This window comes from Dipodomys spectabilis, unplaced genomic scaffold (assembly GCF_019054845.1).
Source record: "Dipodomys spectabilis isolate Male_0828 unplaced genomic scaffold, ASM1905484v1 ptg000069l, whole genome shotgun sequence".
In the NCBI taxonomy this organism is placed as follows: domain Eukaryota; kingdom Metazoa; phylum Chordata; class Mammalia; order Rodentia; family Heteromyidae; genus Dipodomys; species Dipodomys spectabilis.
The window spans coordinates 10,526,201-10,544,252 of NW_024870746.1; the positions used below are offsets into that span (position 1 = coordinate 10,526,201).

At 38.9% G+C, this 18,052-nt stretch overlaps 1 protein-coding gene across 3 annotated transcripts in view; it reads left to right on the top strand.

Annotated features, from left to right (window-relative positions):
* Otud7b (OTU deubiquitinase 7B) overlaps window positions 1-18,052 on the top strand; it is a 57,983-nt gene that overhangs the window by 15,884 nt on the left and 24,047 nt on the right. For all 3 annotated transcript variants that reach the window (XM_042681537.1, XM_042681538.1, XM_042681539.1), the window contains one exon: window positions 17,054-17,204. In XM_042681537.1, the coding sequence (XP_042537471.1) occupies window positions 17,120-17,204 (85 nt within the window). In that variant the 5' untranslated portion in view covers window positions 17,054-17,119. The remainder of the gene's footprint in view (window positions 1-17,053; window positions 17,205-18,052) is intronic.

Here is an 18,052-nt window from a genome sequence, read left to right on the forward strand (position 1 = left end):
AACACTGTAATATAGTCATGCTTGTAGGCATATTTATTTCTTTTTCCCTAGTTCTCTCTGATGTGTATGTGGTTGGGGTCGAGCTTTCTTTCTGCAGTTTATTCAACTAGAAAATGCTGTTTTTACAGTGGTAGTTTTAGGGTTTGAACTCAGGGTCTTGTACTTGCGAGGCTGGCATCTTACCACTTAAGCCTTACTCCCAGCTCTTTTTGTTTTAGTGACTTTTTTCTCAGATAAGGTTTTGTGTTATTTTTTTTTTCCCAGTATACCTGGACCATGATCTTCCTAATTATGCCTCCCAAATAGCTGAATTATAGCCATTCACCATTATGCACTATCTTTGTTGAGATAAAGTCTTGCTAACTTTTTAGCTGGGTCTTAACCCAAACCTTGATCCCTGATCTTTACCTTCCAAGTGATTGGGATTACAGGCCTGAACCATCATGCCTGGCTAGAAAATGCTTTCTGCATTTAGAGTTATAGGAAAGAGCTTTGAAGTTGGGAGAGAGATAACAATTCATTGTCTTTTGCCTAACTGAAATCAGTTTGTTAGCATTGTAACTTTACTCTTTTGTTTTCAGAGTGTACTTAGGTATTTTAGGTTATGGCCATTATCACTATGTATGGTACGTAGGATGAGTGGTATTTATTCTGGAGTTAGCTGCTTAAAAAGAGGCAGGAGGGTTTCTTTTGAGCATTACTTAGTAGAAAGTATGAGATTGAGAGCAAGGAACAGAGTTCTAATGGGAACTGAATTCCAGTTGAGTTCTAGAAATTAATTAGGTAGGATCAAAGTTGTTTTAGAAGTACTAGTTATTAAGCTTCTAGTCAACTTAACATTGGAGTTTAGGAGTCTTCTGGCTTATGGAGATTAATTTATAAGATTAATGAGATTATTTATGTGGATTTGTTCAATTTATAAGCAGTATGTTATATTTGATAGGTACATAATAAATGTTAAATCTTCCCTCCCTTCTTTCTTTCTTCCTTCCCTCCTTTCCTTCCCTTCAACAGATCTGGCTATGTGGCCCAGACTGGCCTTGAACTCAGAATCTTTCTATCTTAGGTGCCATAGCACTGGGATTATAGGCTTGCCCTTAAGAGCCACAACTGTGCTCTTAGTTAGGACCTGGGTGCTGTCCTTGAGCTTTTTTACTCAAGACTAGTGCTCTACCACTTGAGCCACTTCTGGTGGTTAATTGCAGATAGAGTCTCAAGGACTTTTCTTGCACAGTCTGGCTTCAAACTTCTCAGCCTTCTGAGTAGCTAGGATTATAGGCATAAACCCTGGCAACTCTTAGTTAAATCTTAAAGAGGTATTTGAATGTTCAGTGCTGTCAGTTTGTCTTCCTAGGACAGCTTCTTCATAATTAAGTATTCTTTCCTTAGAAAAGTATTTACTAAGCATTAAACTGTGGGCAAAGCATTTGGTGAAGGAATTGGGGTAAAAAAATTCTGAGATTATGATCTTAACATTTAGATATTGAATCAATTGAGCCTATCATTTAAGGACATAATTTAAAGGGAAATATGTTATTTTGATTTGCTGCAGTCCTATGTTATTTTAAGTAACTTCTTGACTCCAGTAGAATTGAAAGTACTTTCTTTTCAATTCCAGTTAAACTGGATTTGCCTTTCAGTGATTGATATAGTTGCCCATGGTATTTCCTTTTATCTCCTCTCCATTTTTTCAGTGAATGTTTAATTTATTTGAAAGTATTTTGTGAATTGCAAAACTAGATAGCTATTGCTATCACTGTTACTAGTACTAAAGATAATAATGGGGTACAACTAATTATTAGAAGGGCTAGTTTGGATATTTGGATTAATTTTGAGGAGAAAGATTCAGAGGACAATGAGGCATTTGCCAAATGACATGTACTAATAGATACTTTGACACTTTGTGCGGAAGGAAGAGAGAAAAGCAGAAACCTTTCATTCTGAATACTTGGCCTCATTTGTTGTGAAGGGGCAGCTCTACTGCTTTGACCTACTTCTTGTATGGTTTACCAGAATTTGTCATATGTTTGACCTAAGAGGTCTTGGAAGCAGCATCCCAATTTTGGGGTAAGGTTAACCACATTCCTATAGTATGGATATTTCATAATAGAAAGTGAAAAGCTATTAGCTCAGATCAGTATCGGCTTGGCATCCTATGTAGCAAGAATAAGGAAATAGTACCTTTGATCAAAATATTTCGAAGGTAACTGGTTTTTCAAACAACTTTACAGTAATCTTCTAATGACTGGCATTGTTAATAGAGGAATATATTTTAAAATCCAAATGAGTAAGTTGCTTAGTAAATTTTGAAGACTGCCCATCCTTTTTTTCTTTTTTCTTTTTTTGTTGGTCATGGGCTTGAACTCTGGGCCTGGGCACTGTCCCTCAGCTCTTCAGCTCAAGGCAAGTGCTCTACACTTGAGCCAGAGCACCAGTTTCGGTTTTCTGGTGGTTTATTGGAGATAATAATCTCACAGACATTCCTGTCCGGGCTGGCTTTGAACTGTGATCCTCAGATCTCAGCCTCCCTAGTAGCTAGGATTACAAATGGGAGCCACCAGTGCCCAGCTGCCCATCCTTTTATAACTTCATCTTTTTTTTTTATGTCTATAGTTCCAAGTAGTTAGTTCCCCCTTCTCTCTCCCCACCTCACTTCCCCTGCCCTATACCAATACTGGGGCTAGAACTCAGGACCTGGGTTCCATAACTCAACTTTTTTTGCTCAAGACTACACTTTACCTCTTGAGCCACAGCTCCAATTCTGGCTTTTTTGGTGTTTAATTGGGTGCTAGTGGCTCATGCCTGTAATCCTAGCTACTCTGGAGGCTGAGATCTGAGGATCATGGTTCAAAGCCAGCCTGGGGGCAGGAAAGTCCATGAAACTCTAAACCATCAGAAAACCGGAAGTGGTGCTGTGGTTCAAGTGATAGAGAGCTATCCTTGAGCTGAAGAGCTCAGGGACAGCAAACAGGCCCAGAGTTCAAGCCCCACAGCTTGTGGGGGTGGGGGAGGGAGGCGATGAGGGGGAAGGAGGCTGAGATCAGAGGATCGCATGTGGTTCAAAGGCAGCCCAGGAAGGAAAGTTCCAGAGACTCATCTCCAATTAACCCCTCAAAGTGGTAGAGCCCTAGCTTTGAGCAAAAGCAGCTCAGGAACAGTGCCCAGTCCTGGAGTCAACCTCCACAACTGACAAAAAAAAAAAAAAAGTCTTACAGACTTTCTTTCCTGGGTTGGCTTTGAACCACGATCCTTTGATTGTGGGTTGGCATGAACCACCACATCCAGGTTATAAGTCTTTCTTGAATAAAGGCAGTTAGCTGATACCTGTTGGGACATTTGGCACTAAACAATTGAACATGTAGAAAGCAGGAGTAAAGACTTGTTGCCTGACACATCCTTGTCATGTGGCAGCCCAGCTTAGCATTAAGAGAGGGGCCTTAATAAGTACTTATTGAATAAGAAGTTGATTTAATTGGGAATTGTAGTGTTCTGGGTGCCACTGTGCTTGCTGGCGGTGGCCCTTCTAGAGGAGAGGAGCATTGCTCCTCTTGAATAAATAAACTTGAATAAATATGAATGTGGGGACTGTTGATGCTTTCAGGCTTTACCTTTTTTGGCAAAGAGAAATAATATGTTAAAAGCAGATGCTTTATTTCTCCCAGTTTTAGGTTTTACCCTTTTCAAACTTTAACTATGGCTATGATTTTCAAATGGTGTATGCAAAATATAGATTCAACTGTCAGGAGAAAAGAAAAAGAAAATCTTGTATGATACATAATTTTGTCCTATTATCTACTATAAAGTTTCAGATTTTAGATTTCCAAATCTGGCGGTGGTTTGATTTTTGACATGCCTTTATGATATTCCTTATAAATGATTTTCTCCCATGATTGTGGCTTGCTCAAATGATTTAATTTAGTAAAAGCACACCTTTTTTCTGTGTTCACATCTATAGAAGTAAGAGATTTTTTTGTGAGTACATTTACATAGTTGATCATGTAGGAAATGGAGAATTAGTAATATGTGTGCAGTCACAGACTACTAAAATGGGAACCACCAAATTGTGTGTGTGTGTGTGTGTGTGTGTGTGTGTGTGTGTGTGTGAATGTATGTTTGTATTTTGGGGTTTGAACTCAGAGTATTGGGGTTTGAACTCAGAGCCTTGAGTTTGCTTGGCTTCCTCTGTTGTTTGGCATTCTACCACGGGAGCCACGCCTCTGGACCTGCTTTTTGCTGGTTATTTTGGAGATGCTCTAGACTTTTCTACACAATATGGCTTTGAACCATGATCCTCCAGTTTCTTGAGTAGTAACATTACAGGTGTGCCACCAGTGGTTGACATGGATAGAATTTTAAGAATTATTCAGCCCATGGAGTTTTCATGACCAGAATGATCAGATTTTGCTATAGATCCATAGAGAACTGGTAGGAAACTTGTACTCAGAGTCAGAATATATAGTTCTTTGCTGTCTATGTATCCTTTAGGTTTTATAAACATCTCTGTGTATATTTCTGTCAGAAAAAAATTAAAACCTTAAAGAGCAGTTTAGGTGTTTTTTGATCGGGTGTGTGTAGTTCAGGCTAGTCTTAATCTTGTAATTCTGCTTTATTTTCCCAAGTGCTGGGATTATAGGTATATACCACCATAGTTTAAATTTTTTTTTATTATGAGGCTATTATTTGTCAAAGCGCTTTAAAAACAAAAAGTACAGCAAAAGAAAAACTACTTAATGAACTGGCTATTGTATAACTTTTTAAATGAACCTTTTTTTTTTTTTTTTGGTCAGTCATAGGGCATGAACTCTAGGCCTGGGTGCTGTCCCTCAGCTCTTCAGCTCAAAGCTAGCTCTATTACTTGGCAACAGTGCCACTTCCAGCTTTTTCTATTTATGTGGTGCTGAGAAATTGAACCCAGGGCCTCATGCATACAAGGCAAGCACTCTACCACTGAGCAACCTTCCCAGCCCCTGAACCTTTATATAAATACACAAACTTTATGTAGTTATAGTTGCATATTATATATTTGTATTTATATGTTTTGAATTGATATAAACATAAAGGTTCATACAGACCTTTTTATCATATAGAGAGAGCAAATTGGAAACAGTAAATACTTGACACTAGTAAATAATTCATAAGCCTGTTTGGGGTATAAATAGCTCTCAGTTATCTATACACATGAACTAGTATGAATAATTTAGAAACACAAATATTTGATACGTAATACATGCTAAACAGTGTTAAGCCTATTAATAATGTTTTGTTTTGTTTTTTGGTTTGGTTTTTTTTGCTGGTTGTGGGGCTTGAACTCAGGGCTTGGGTGCTGTCCCTGCACCTCTTTGTGCTCAAGGCAAGTGCTTTACCACTTAAGCCACAGCATCATCTCCGGCTTTTTTCCAAGTAGTTTATCGGCAATAAGAATCTCATGGATTTTCCTGCCAGGCTGACTTCAAACTTCGATTCTCAGATCTCAGCCTCCTGAGTAGCTAGGATTTGCAGACATGAGTCATTGGTGCCTGGCTCTGTTTATAATGTTTTAATGTATAAAAGGATCAACCAACATCAAAAATCTTAATTTTACTGTGATTGTAGTCTTGTCCTCTAGTGTGGTGAGTTTCTATATTATTTAAAAATTCAGCTGAAAGCTGAGTGCCAGTGGCTCATGCCTGTAATCGTAGCTGCTCAGGAGGCTGAGATCTGAGGATCACGGTTCAAAGCCAGCCTGGGTAGGAAAGTCCTTGAGACTTTTATCTCCAAGTAACCACCAGAAAACTGGAAGTGGCACTGTGGCTCAAGTGGTAGAACATTCGCTTTGAGCTGAAGAGCTGAGGGACAGTGACCAGGCCCAGAGTTCAAGCTCCATGACTGACCCCCCCCCCCCCCCCCCCCCACAAATTCAGTTGAAAGCCTGAGAAGCCTCCTAACCCAATGAGGTATACTGGTCGCTTATACCTCTTCCTGCCCCACTGGATACTAACAACACATTTATATTTCTCCCACTAGATACAGTGCCTTAAAAAGTAGGGCTGTGGCTTATTTGTTTATATTCTCAGACCTTTGGGTAGTGCCTGTTGGGGGTTGACTACTTTGGCAAATTTTGAGTAGATGATTTACTGGGCCTTTAGGAGGTTTGGCCAGAAAAGATGGCACTGGGAAACTTAAAAATGGAAAATTTAGAAAATAATAATAATACAAATATTTCTTTAAGAAGCAAACTTTTTTTTTCCAATTGAGGCTTTTAAAAATTAGTAATTATATGTTGTGGGAAAAATTGGATTTTGATTTTTTTCCCAGCACCCAGCTTGGAAAAATAGTTTTTACAGACTGATCTTTTAAACATTACATTTGAAGCTGGGCATAGGTGGCTCATCCCTGTAATCCTGGTTAGTTAGGAGGCTGAGATAGAAGATTGTGGTACAAAGCTTGCCCTGGCAGGAAAGTCCACGAGACTCTGATCCAATTAAGCCAGAAGTGGAACTATGTCTCTTGTGGTAGAGCACCAGCCTTGAGCAGAAAAACTAAAGGGTAATGCCCAGGCCCTGAGGTCAAGCCCCATGACCTGCATGCATGCGTGTCCCCACGCACACAAACACACACACACAAACACACACACACACACACACACACACACACACACATACACACACACAGTTGAGTTTATTAAGAACCCAACTCTTATCTCTAACTAAAACGAAAAAGAAAAAAATTTAATGTGTGTGGAAAATAGGCATTCTGGTTCAGATCTAAAAAAATAAACATGAACGTGATTTCTGTTTCTATTCAGGCTATTATTATACTATAATAATAGACTATAATAACAGACTTGCCTGCACCCATTTTCCCAAAGTTAACTGTTATTATACTAGCTTCCCAATTTATTAAATTTCCCAAGTAAATGCAGTGCAAACAGCAAAGAATAAATGCCAAATAATAAATTCTGTTTTTTATTTTATTTTGGTCCAGTCATGGGGCCTGAACTCTGGGCCTGGGCGCTGTCCCTCAGCTCTTCAGCTCAAGGCTAGCACTCTACCACTTGAGCCACAGCGCCACTTCTGGCTTTTTTCTTTTTGCTTATGTGGTGCTGAGGAATCGAACCCAGGGCCTCATGCATGCAAGGCAAGCGCTCTACCACTGAGCCACTTTCCCAGCCCCCAAATCATAAACTCTGAACCCATCCCTAATCTTTATATTAATACTTGGGTATTAATGGGATGTATTTCTTTTAGATTTGAGTCATTTTACTGTTTATTTTCCTGATACTAAAAACTAGAACATCTTGAAAAAATAGTTAAGTTTTATTCTGAGGTACACACACATATGCATGCATGCACACACACAAAGCCCCCAAAGTCATACTGATAATACCATGGGATCTGCTCTTAAGAACTGATATATATCTGCGATAGAATATGATAAATTGTTTTGGGAATAGTTACTTCTATGAGTGGGTTGAGTGTTTGTTTGTTTTTTCTCTTAAGGTTGATTTAGAGGGAAAAGTAGACATTCCCTGAGTATGTGCTACACCAGAGGTAGAACATAATCCAGGAATATAATATATAGGATGAGTAGAAGGAGATGATTGCATCAAAAAGCTGAATAATATATATGAAATTAAGAGAATATTATAAAATATTTGAGCCAGGTGCTTACAGCTCACATTGTAATCCTATCTACTTAGGAGGCTGAGGGCTAAGGATCATGGTTCAAAGCCAGCCCCAGCAGGAAAGTCCATAAGACTCGTATTTCCAGTTAACAACTAGAGAACTAGAAGTGGAGCTATGGCTCAAAATGATAGAGCACTAGCCTTTAGCAAAAGTGTGCAGAGACGGAGCCCTGGCCCTTAATTCAAGCCTCATGACTGACCCCCTTATCCCCCCAAAATAATTTTGGCCTGGGATGAGTAGAATAATAGGTAAAGGTAGGAGGGTAAGACTGGTAAATTCAAACATGAGAACTTTGAATAAATATGTGTGAAGTTGTTCCTAGGGATTTGGGAATGAATGAAGTGTTTAGTTGTATGTATTCATTTAGGAAAGGACCAGGTATCTTTCCTTCACGGTTATTTTTGAGAGAAGATAAAACAAAAGGTGGTTTTTAAAGATGTATTCTTGAACGTTTAAATTGAAGACACTGGGATGGGAATAATATCAAATATTGTATATAGGTGTTAAGACTGTGTTTTGAAAATGGATTGTAGAGTGTGGTTGATTAGAATACATTTGCACACATGTGTGAATGTCACAATGATTCTTCCTCCATGTACAAGCCATGAATACTAATGAGAAAGATAAATGCTAAAAGAAAAGAAAATGGGTGTGTGACTTAAGAATTTGGAGAGTTAGGAATAGAGAAAACTTATGAGTAAGAATGTAAGAAGTTCTTCTTGGCACTGGGAGAGTGAACAAGAGTATATGGGAGGGAATTGGACAAAAAGAAGGCAATTGGGATCTTGTAATGATAGATTGTGTGTCAGGCACTAACACCTAATGACCTTATGTATCTTATATTACTTAACCCTAAAAAAAGTTTGTAATGCAGTTATTTCTTGTTTTAGACATGAAGAAATGGAGAATGTAAAATAGTTACATTGTCCATGGTTAGCCAGCCCTTACATAGTAGATGAGGGATTTGAGCCAATGTCTGTCTAAATCCAGAGTGTCTTCTTTCTTTCAGAGTAGAATTGAGAGAGTTGGAGCATTGAGAGTAGACTTCTCCTGTGACCAGATGTGCTGTAGTATAAGCATATGATCTTTGGAATCAGGCATGCTGGTCCATAAAAGTCCTAGTTCAGCTCCTTTTTACCTGGGCAATCTTGAATATATTACCTACCATCTGTGAGCTTTATTTGTCATCTCATGGATGATACATCCAGACATAAACCGCGTATACTGTTTGGAAGTTTAAATGAAATATGTCTAAAGCCTTAACATATAGTATTTTCTTTCACTTTTCTCCTTTTTAAGTTGTATCATTGTTACATGAGTCCTTTTAGTATGGAATTTGTCATATCCTCTTTCTTTTTAAGATTATATTTTCTTATATTGGAAGGTCCTATGTTAATCGAAGCAATCTGCCAAAGTAACCATTCACTCTCCCTCCCACCTGATCAAGAATTGTGTGAAATTTCTAAGTATTTCTGTCCCTCCTTTCTCTCCTGTCTGGATTCCTTGGGACTGACATCATAGACTTGGAGGAGTCTCTGACCTTTGAAAATTCTTGACAGGCTTAAATGTGATTTTCCAGTGAGTTTTTAGAGGAGTTGGGGAGGACTCGGGCAGCTCTAATGCACTGGTAGAGCCAGGAGAGTTCTGCTTGAGTGTGGAAGCTTTGAGGGATATTGTAAGGTCACCAGTCTCTCAGGCATTTTAACAGAGATCTGTTACCTGCCGTCAGTAGTTTTGGTTCATTTTCTCTGTTACCAAATAGTTAGCACTTGGTACATGCAGACTGATTTTTAGCACAGTATTAGTCTAAGGTAAACAATGTGTCCAAAGGGAAAGTTGTAGATAAAATCATGTAACAATCTTCAGCAGATGTCTTTGAGATGAACCACTGTTATAGATTTGCCTATATGTAACACTGATGGTATCTGTATAATTAGGTATTCTACAAATACACTTAACGTTTATATGAATAAAAATTGAGTGCCTACTAGCTAGTTGAATGCTACAGGATGAACAAGACACAGTTTTTGCTCTTAAATTGCTCCTGACTTATAATAGCAAATAAACACATATTTTCCAGGTTCCAGTGCCTAGCTACTTAGGAGGGTGATATTTGGAGAACCAGGCCAGCCTGGGATGAGGGGAGTGGGGGCAGAGATCATGAGAGCCCACCTAAACCAACAGCTGAATGTATTGATAAATGCCTATCCTCCCAGCTACGCGGGAGGCTGAGATTGGGAGGATTGTAGTTCCAGGCTAGCCTGGACAACAACATTCATGAGACTCCCATCTCAACAGAAGAATCTTTGCATGGTACAGTGCACCTGTCATCCCAGGTGCATGGAAACATAAATAGGGAATTGTCTTCCAGGCCTGCAAAGTCAAAATATGAGACCCTATCTCAAAAGTAATCAGAGCAGCCAGGCGCCAGTGGCTCATGACTGTAATCCTAGCTACGCAAGAGGCTGCGATCTGAGGATTGAAGTTCAAAGCCAGCCCAGGCAGGAAAGTCCTTGAAACTCATCTCCAATTAACCACCAGAAAACCAGAAGTGGTGCTGTGGCTCAAATGGTAGAGCATGAGCCTTGAGCTGAAGAACTGAGGGAGAGTGCCTTTGTCCAGAGTTAAAGCCCCATGACAGACAGAAAAAAAAGAAAAAGCAACCAGAGCAGAAAGGACTGCAGGTGTGGCTAAAGTGGTAGCGCACCCACCTAGTCAAGTACAGTGCTCTGAGTTCAAACCCCAGTACTGACAACACAAACAGAAAACCCAAAAATCAACACCTCCCTCATAAGTTCCATGCACTATGATAAAATTATGATTGCGGTAGAGTGCAGAGTGCAGTGGGTATCCCAAGGAAGAAGTAGGCAGTTTAGCTTAGAAGCCAGAGTTCTTTAAATAAGGCAGCACAAAGGAGCAAGGAGAACTCTTACTTAGATCAGGTTTCATTTCAGGACCAATATGTACAAAGAGACTGAAATTTGAAGTGTCTAGTATAGTTAGGGAGTAATGGGAATACAGCCAGGCCATGTAGGGCTTATTCCAATGTTAAGCTTTCATCACTGAAGAATTTAAAGCACTGGAATATGGTGCTATCATATTCTCTTTTTGTTGTTGTTGTTGGTTGTGGGGCTTGAACTCAGGACCTGGGCACTGTCCCTGACCCTCTTTGTGCTCAAGGCTAGTGCCTTGAGCCATAGCACCACTTCCATATTTTGAGTGATTATTGTAGATAAGAGTCTCACAGAAACTTTTCTGCCACATATTCATTTTATTTATTTATTTATTTTATTTATGCCAGTCCTGGAGCTTGAACTCTGGGCCTAGGGACTGTCCCTGAGCTGCTTTTTGCTTAAGGCTAGCATTCTACTACTTGACCCACAGTGCCATATCCAGCTTTTTCTGTTTATGTGGTACTGAGGAATCAAACCCAGAGCTTCATGCATGCTAGGCAAGCACTCTACCACTAAGTCACATTCCAAGCCTAAGCATTTGGGTGCTAATGAACTTTCTTATGGAGATGATATACAATGAAGAAATGAAATGCCTAAGGCTAGAACTGAGTGTGCTAACCTTTAGTGTAGGCACAGAAAGTTGAGATGGTCTTATCTGTAAACCAGTGTTCTACAGAAGCCCATTATAATATGTTAAGGACATAACAGAGGTTGAATCAGTGAATTAGACTATTTTAAGGAGTTTTCCGAGGAGCAGAGAATAATGAGCCAGCAGAGCAAGGCTGGAGTACTTCTTGCTTTGTTTTTGTAGTTTTTCTGGTGAAACAACCAAAGCCACTTGCCAGGAGTAAGTAGGATGGTATGAATTGGCTAGGAGACTCCAGGAAAATGCTGAAGGTGTGGGGTAGTAGCTGAGAAGATCGGTTGGGATAATAAAGTCTAGCAAGACAGCAGTACTTTGGTAAAAAGAGGGAAACAGTACCATATATTATTAGTTGTTTTGCTGTGCAAGACTATGTGATCTTGTTTTGCTCTCATACAGTAATAGGTAAGTTGAATAAAGGATCTATCCAACTTGGGTAGATAGAATAGAAGGGTAAAATAACTAGGCTTTTTCCATGAAGTAAATCAAATGATCAGTCATAGTTAGGAAAGCAGTCACAGAGTAGAATCTCAGTTTTCTTTGTCTTTCTTTTTTTGTGATACAGAGGTTTAAACTTGGGGCTTCACACTTGCCAGGCAAATGGTGTGCTAAGCCTCATCTCCAACTTTTTTTTTGGGTCCAGTTGTGGGGCCTGAACTCTGGGCCTGGGCGCTGTCCCTCAGCTCTTCAACTCAAGGCTAGCACTCTACTACTTGAGTCACAGCGCCACTTCGGGCTTTTTTTCTTTTTGCTTATGTGGTGCTGAGGAATTGAACCCAGGGCCTCATGCATGCAAGGCAAGAGCTCTACCACTGAGCCACCTCCCCAGCCCCATCTCCAACTTTTTTGCTCTGTTAATTTTACTGGTTTTGTGCTTTGCAAAGCAGGTATTCTTACTGCCAACCTACATCTCCATCCCTATATTTTGTTTGTTATTTTGAGGTAGGGTCTCATTTCCTGCCTAGGCATGCACCTGGGCATAGTACAGTGGTACTGTAGAAAGCTCAGGAATTCAGGCTCTCTGGATCCAGAGTTAGAGCCACCTATCTGGCTTCAAACCTCTTTTTTTTTTTAAGGGCTTATTTTTATTAAGTAGTTGTATAAAGGGCTTTCAGTTCCAGAAGTCTAGTTAGGAACATAATGCATCTTGATTAGTGTTACCCCTTTTATCATTCTCCCCTATCTTTTCTCATCCCATCCTTACCCTCAAGTTACATAGTTCAATATACATAGTTAATGTATTAAATGTAGTAACTGCATGTGCCCCCCCTTCTTATTGCACTTGCCATCCCCCCCCCCCAAAAAAAAAACACGTTCTAGCCTTCTGGTATCCATTTTGTTCAACAGTTCATTAGTTGTTTGAAGGAGTTACTCTGTCAAACCTTTTTTGGTTTTTGATTTTTTTTTTCAAGACAAGGGTCAGCCCAAGATGACCTGGAACATGCAATATAATCCAGACTGGCTTCAAAATGGCAATTTTGCCTGTGCCCACTCTGAGTCCAGGGATTACTGACCTGAGCCAATGCACACAGCCCTATTTGTTTCTCTATTTGTAAGTTGGAATTAATGAGACAAGCTTCAGGAAGTTCATTGTTGAATATGATAGTGTTTTTTGAAACCATTTAACTAATATTAACTTGTCAATATTCACTGGTGATTGCTGCCAGCACTTTAAGCAGACATAAAAGTAGAAGTGTTGGCAAGAGGCAAAGATGGCAAAAGTAAATTTTGAACAAGTTTCTTCATTCAGCATGTTGAATTTATACTCTTAGGTAATACAAATATTCGTGAATGAGTGCAGGTATGAGCAAGTACCGATGTAAGAAAGGGTTTTGTGAAATAAAACTCACTGGCTAGCTCCTGATAACATGACAACATTGATTTACAAAAAATGACTTACATAATTTCCTGTAAAGAAGTCATCATGCATAGAACTCATTTTATTGATTTGGAGAACAAAATGAGGGCTATCACATCAAAACTATAGGAGAAGGAACTCCATTGGTAGCTCTGGCTTTTGCTTAGAAAAGTGATTTTAACAGTTGGAGCCATCCAATAATAATGGCCAAGTAATGAGTTCCCTGTCAGAGCTTGTATTAAAATGGAAACTGGATGATTTATCTGTTGGAGATATAATAGAATTCTTGCATGGAAGCAATCATTGGGCTACATTCACTCAACAAATGTTTGAATGCTACCTCTCTTATTTGAAAGGTTTGAAAGCCAGTGTTTTGTTGTGTTCTTTGGAGTTTTTCCTTGCTGTGTACTGAAACAAAGCCAAAGGCTGTGAGTCTTAGTCATTGGCTTCTATGTCTCCATTTGGAATTTGAGAAGCTAAAGCCAGGTGTTGGTGGTGATGTAACAAAAGGTCCTGTTTTTACCTGTTGTATGGGGATAGGGTGGAGTCCATGGCATGTACCTGGAGACATCAAATATAAATATGGTTTAGTGCTTTAAATTTTTGTTGATGAGCAAGTCTTCTAGATCCTGTGAAACCATTGAGTTATTTTAAAAATATTTTTTAAAGGATGCTCTGCCTACTGTTAATATGTGGTATCTTATGATGCCACTGTGCTGGTGGTTTAAATTTACTCATACTCAGGAGCCTGGGTCTGGCTGGAAATGGTTCACAATCCCTTGGCTTAGTCTTTTCCTTCATTCCACACACTTTTTTTTGCTATTCATGTGTCTTTCCCATATTCTTTTACAAAATTATGACAGTGGCTTTACTGTTACTTCGCTCTGTTGATTTGTTGAAAGTTGAAATTGATTTTGTGTCTTCATTGTTGGTTTTGGATTATTTTTGTGTTCTATTTGAGATGTTACCATCTCCTGTGTCCAAAGCCACTCAATAAAGTGGACAATGCAGTAGAGGAGGAAAAAGCCATTTATTTACCTTTGAATTCTAAGTGAATGTAACGTTTCTCTCCTTTCCTTTTTCTTTCTTTCCTTCCTTTCTTTCTTCCTTTCATTCCCTCTTCTTTTTCCTTCCCTTTTCCTTGCCTTCCTTTTTCTTTTTCCTTTCCTTTTTTCTTTCTTTCCCTTCCTTTTTCTTCCTTTCCTCTTTTTCCTTCCATTTTTCTTTTCCTTTTCCTTCCCTTCCCTTTCCTTCATATGGAGGTTCAATTAGTCATTTAGTTGTTTATTTACCAGGCATTTATTAATTGCCTACTCTATTGTAGATACAATGCTAAATATTGGCGGTACAAATATGAAAAAATCTTGTACAGCCCTCTTGGATGTCTTAAACTATAGAATTCTACAAAAAAAGAATGCTTTCTCTTGCTACTTCTTTTTGCTCTTTCTTGCCTTTCTAGCGCTTGAACTCAGGGCCTATGCTGTTGTTTGGCTCTCTTATTCATGGCTGATACTCTACCACTTGAGCCAGGCCTTCAGCCCAACATTTTGCTGGTTAATCAGAGGTGGAGCCTCACAGACTAGCTGCCCAGGCTGGCTTTGAACTTCCAGGTCTAAGCTTCCTAAGTGGCTAGGATTATAGGTGTGAGCCATCAGTACCTGGCTTCCTTTGCCATTTTTCTCTCAAGCATGGCTTAAATGGTAGAATGTGTAGCAAAGCAAGGCACTGAATTCAAATCTTAGTTCCTGTTGAGCTCAAAAGAAGAGGAGGAAGAACCTGAGACCATCAAAGGCACCCACAACTAGCATCTACTATCTACTCAGCCATGGCAGCAGACTTGCCATTAAGCTTGAAATATAAGGCACAGCAAAGAAAAAAAAAAGGAAACCAAATAATAAGTAATCAAGTTACTGATTTATTTTTGTAACTCACAAATCTTTACTATATTTAAGGACTGTAGAAAATCAGGATTTAATTGTAGCACTGAACAAGATGTAGACTGGGATAGAAGGAGACAGGAAGAAAAAATACTTGGGACTCATCTATAGACTATGTTTTTGAATAGTCATTTGAGTGACCTGTTGCTTTTGAGAATTCTTCTTTTGGAGGTTGGAAATAGTTTGAATGGATTCAATTCTCAGTGCCACAGAAAGAAAGAAAGAAAGAAAGAAAAGAAAGAAGAATGAAAGAGAAAGGAAGAAAGAAAGAAAGGAAAGAAAGAAAGATAGGAAAGAAAGAAAGGAAGGAAAGAAAGAAAGGAAAGAAAGAAAGAAAAAAGAAAAAGAAAGGAAAGAAAGAAAGGAAAGACAGGCAGGAAGGCAGGAAGGAAGGATTATGCTTTTGGCCTTTACCAAAATTGGTTGGTGTAGTAGAACAAGAGGGTACCTAGAAACCTTATGTAAATTGTAAACCTGGCAAAATTTTGTCAGAAATTGTTCTTTGTTGTGTTATTACTTCCTTAGTTGGGGCTGTTAACCTCAGAAGAATTTTGGATTAGTCTCTCAGGCTGTCAAGTCAGGGTCATAGTCTGCTAAGGATACATTTGAAAGGAGATACTTTTTTCAGTTAAACTTAACCTGGCAATCATTTTTCCTTGGTGAGAAAGACTTTTTGGGGGTAGGCATGCTCCCTAGATTCATGGGGTTAGCAGACAAAGATTGATTTTTGTTATGAACTTTGGAATTCCCCACTCTGTTTTAATTATCTCAAGCCATTGATTCACTCCTGTTTCCTTTGCTAGCATCAGAATATTAGGCAACCTTGCAATTACCCAGTGGATAGTATTCATTTATTCAGTAAGCATTTATTGAGGGCATGTGTGCCTCTTGTGTCAAGAGGCAAAGATTTCTTTGTTGCTTTGTATGCCTCCCCCCCATGGTATAACCCCTGTTTTCACTGTATTTGATGTTGGTATAATTTGTGGAAGGGAAGGAAAAAAACAAATTGTTTAAATAGGGATACAGGTAGACACATTGCACCAATGAGATGTACAAGATGTTATGTCGAAAATGAACTTTACAACTTGCGGGGACGGGGAAGGGGAAACAAAGGAGAAGGCAACAATGTTAGATAAGAAATGCACTCATTACCTTGCCCATGTAATTGTAGCCCCTCTGTATAGTATTTTCACAATAAAAATAAAAAGAGGCAAGATTCATGCTGGGGATAAATTAATAAACAAGGCACCTAAGTTCCCTACTGTCAAAAATATGTATGTATTCTTTTAAATTCCCCACTGTCGAAAATATGTATGTATTCTTTTAAGAAGCCGGGTGCTGGTGGCTCATGCCTATAATCCTAGCTACTTAGGAGGCTGAGATCTGAGTATCTCGGTTCAAAGCCAGCCTGGGTAGGAAAGTCTGTGAGACTCTTATCTCCAATAAACCAGCAGAAAACCAGAAGTGGCGCTGTGGCTCAAGTGGTAGAGCGCTCACCTCTTGCTGAAGAGCGCAGGGACAGCATCCAAGCCCAGAGTTCAAGCCCCACGACCAACCAAAAAAATAAAAAAATAAGATAGCTAGACAGCAAATGATTAAAATAATTTTAGAGTATGTCAAATTCCAGGAAGGAAATGAGCCAGGTACCATGTTAGAGAACATTGCAGGTAGGTAGCTTTTTAGGGTGATAGTCGGTTCTTTCTTTAGTTGGGATAAACAACATCATGGGAGAAACATAATACTTGAAAATTATCAGGAAAGCATTATTTAGCGTGACTTGTGCGTATATAGGAATTAAGATTAATACTAAAGAGATATTCGGAAATTAAATTTTACTCTTTATAATAAATTTTAAACTTAAAAAATTCAAATGAGCAAATTTAAATGGAGCAAATGACCTAGTATAGTTATTTTCCTTGTGTGATTAAGAATCTGAAATTGTATTACAACTATCCTGTTCCAGTAATTTGAGCCTTATGTATTTATTTCTTTGTCAGGTAGGGGCCTGAATTTTGATCTATGTCCTGCCTACATCCAGCTGCCTGAAAGTACTTGATGATCACATGACCCTGGACATGGATGCTGTTCTGTCAGATTTTGTCCGTTCAACAGGAGCAGAGCCAGGGCTTGCCCGAGATCTTCTGGAAGGTGAGGAGTCATGGGAGAGAATGAGAAGAGAGAGCAAAATACGATATTCATTGTTAGGATGATTTATAATATTTAAGGTACTCAGGAAGATAGATGCTTTGTAAATGGTAGGCCCTCTAAGTTACTTCTGATCTATTTTGTGTATAGTCCACTATAATTTTAAAATTCATAATCCTCTTTTACCTTATTCTTACTGGAGTCAACTTTTCTACTATCAGATTACATTCAGGTAATGCAAGGGAAAATTTAGTTCACTAAAACATGATTCTAGTTCTGTAAAATTCTTTTTGTGTGTGTGTGTGTTGGTCATGGGGCTGAACTCTGGGCCTGGGTGATGCCCCTGAGCACTTCAGCTCAAGGCTAGCACTCTACCACTTGAGCCATAACACCACTTCTGGCTTTTTCTGCTTATTTGGTACTAAGGAATAGAACCCAGGGCCTCATGTATGTAAGGCAAGCACTCTATCACTGAGCCACCTTCCCAGCCCGATTTCTGTAAGATTCTTTATATGTAATTGATTTTTAGATTTTGGGATCATGCATGATTTTGTTCTTTAACATATAGTCCTAAGTTAAGTGATTTAATGTTTTTACTTTGCTGTTTATGTTTATTCATATCTGCATATGCATATAGGTTTGTATATTCTAGATTTTAAAGCCCTGAGGGATTGGAATCATGTCCATAGGATTCTTTGTTTAGTGTCATAATTAATTTGTTTTTTTGGAATGGTACTGGCGTTTGAATTTTGGGTTTTGCCCTTACTAGTTAGGTACTCCATTTGAGCTATGGCTTCAATCAACAGATGCTTTGTTTAATGAGTGTATATAATGACACAGAAAAGCAAGCC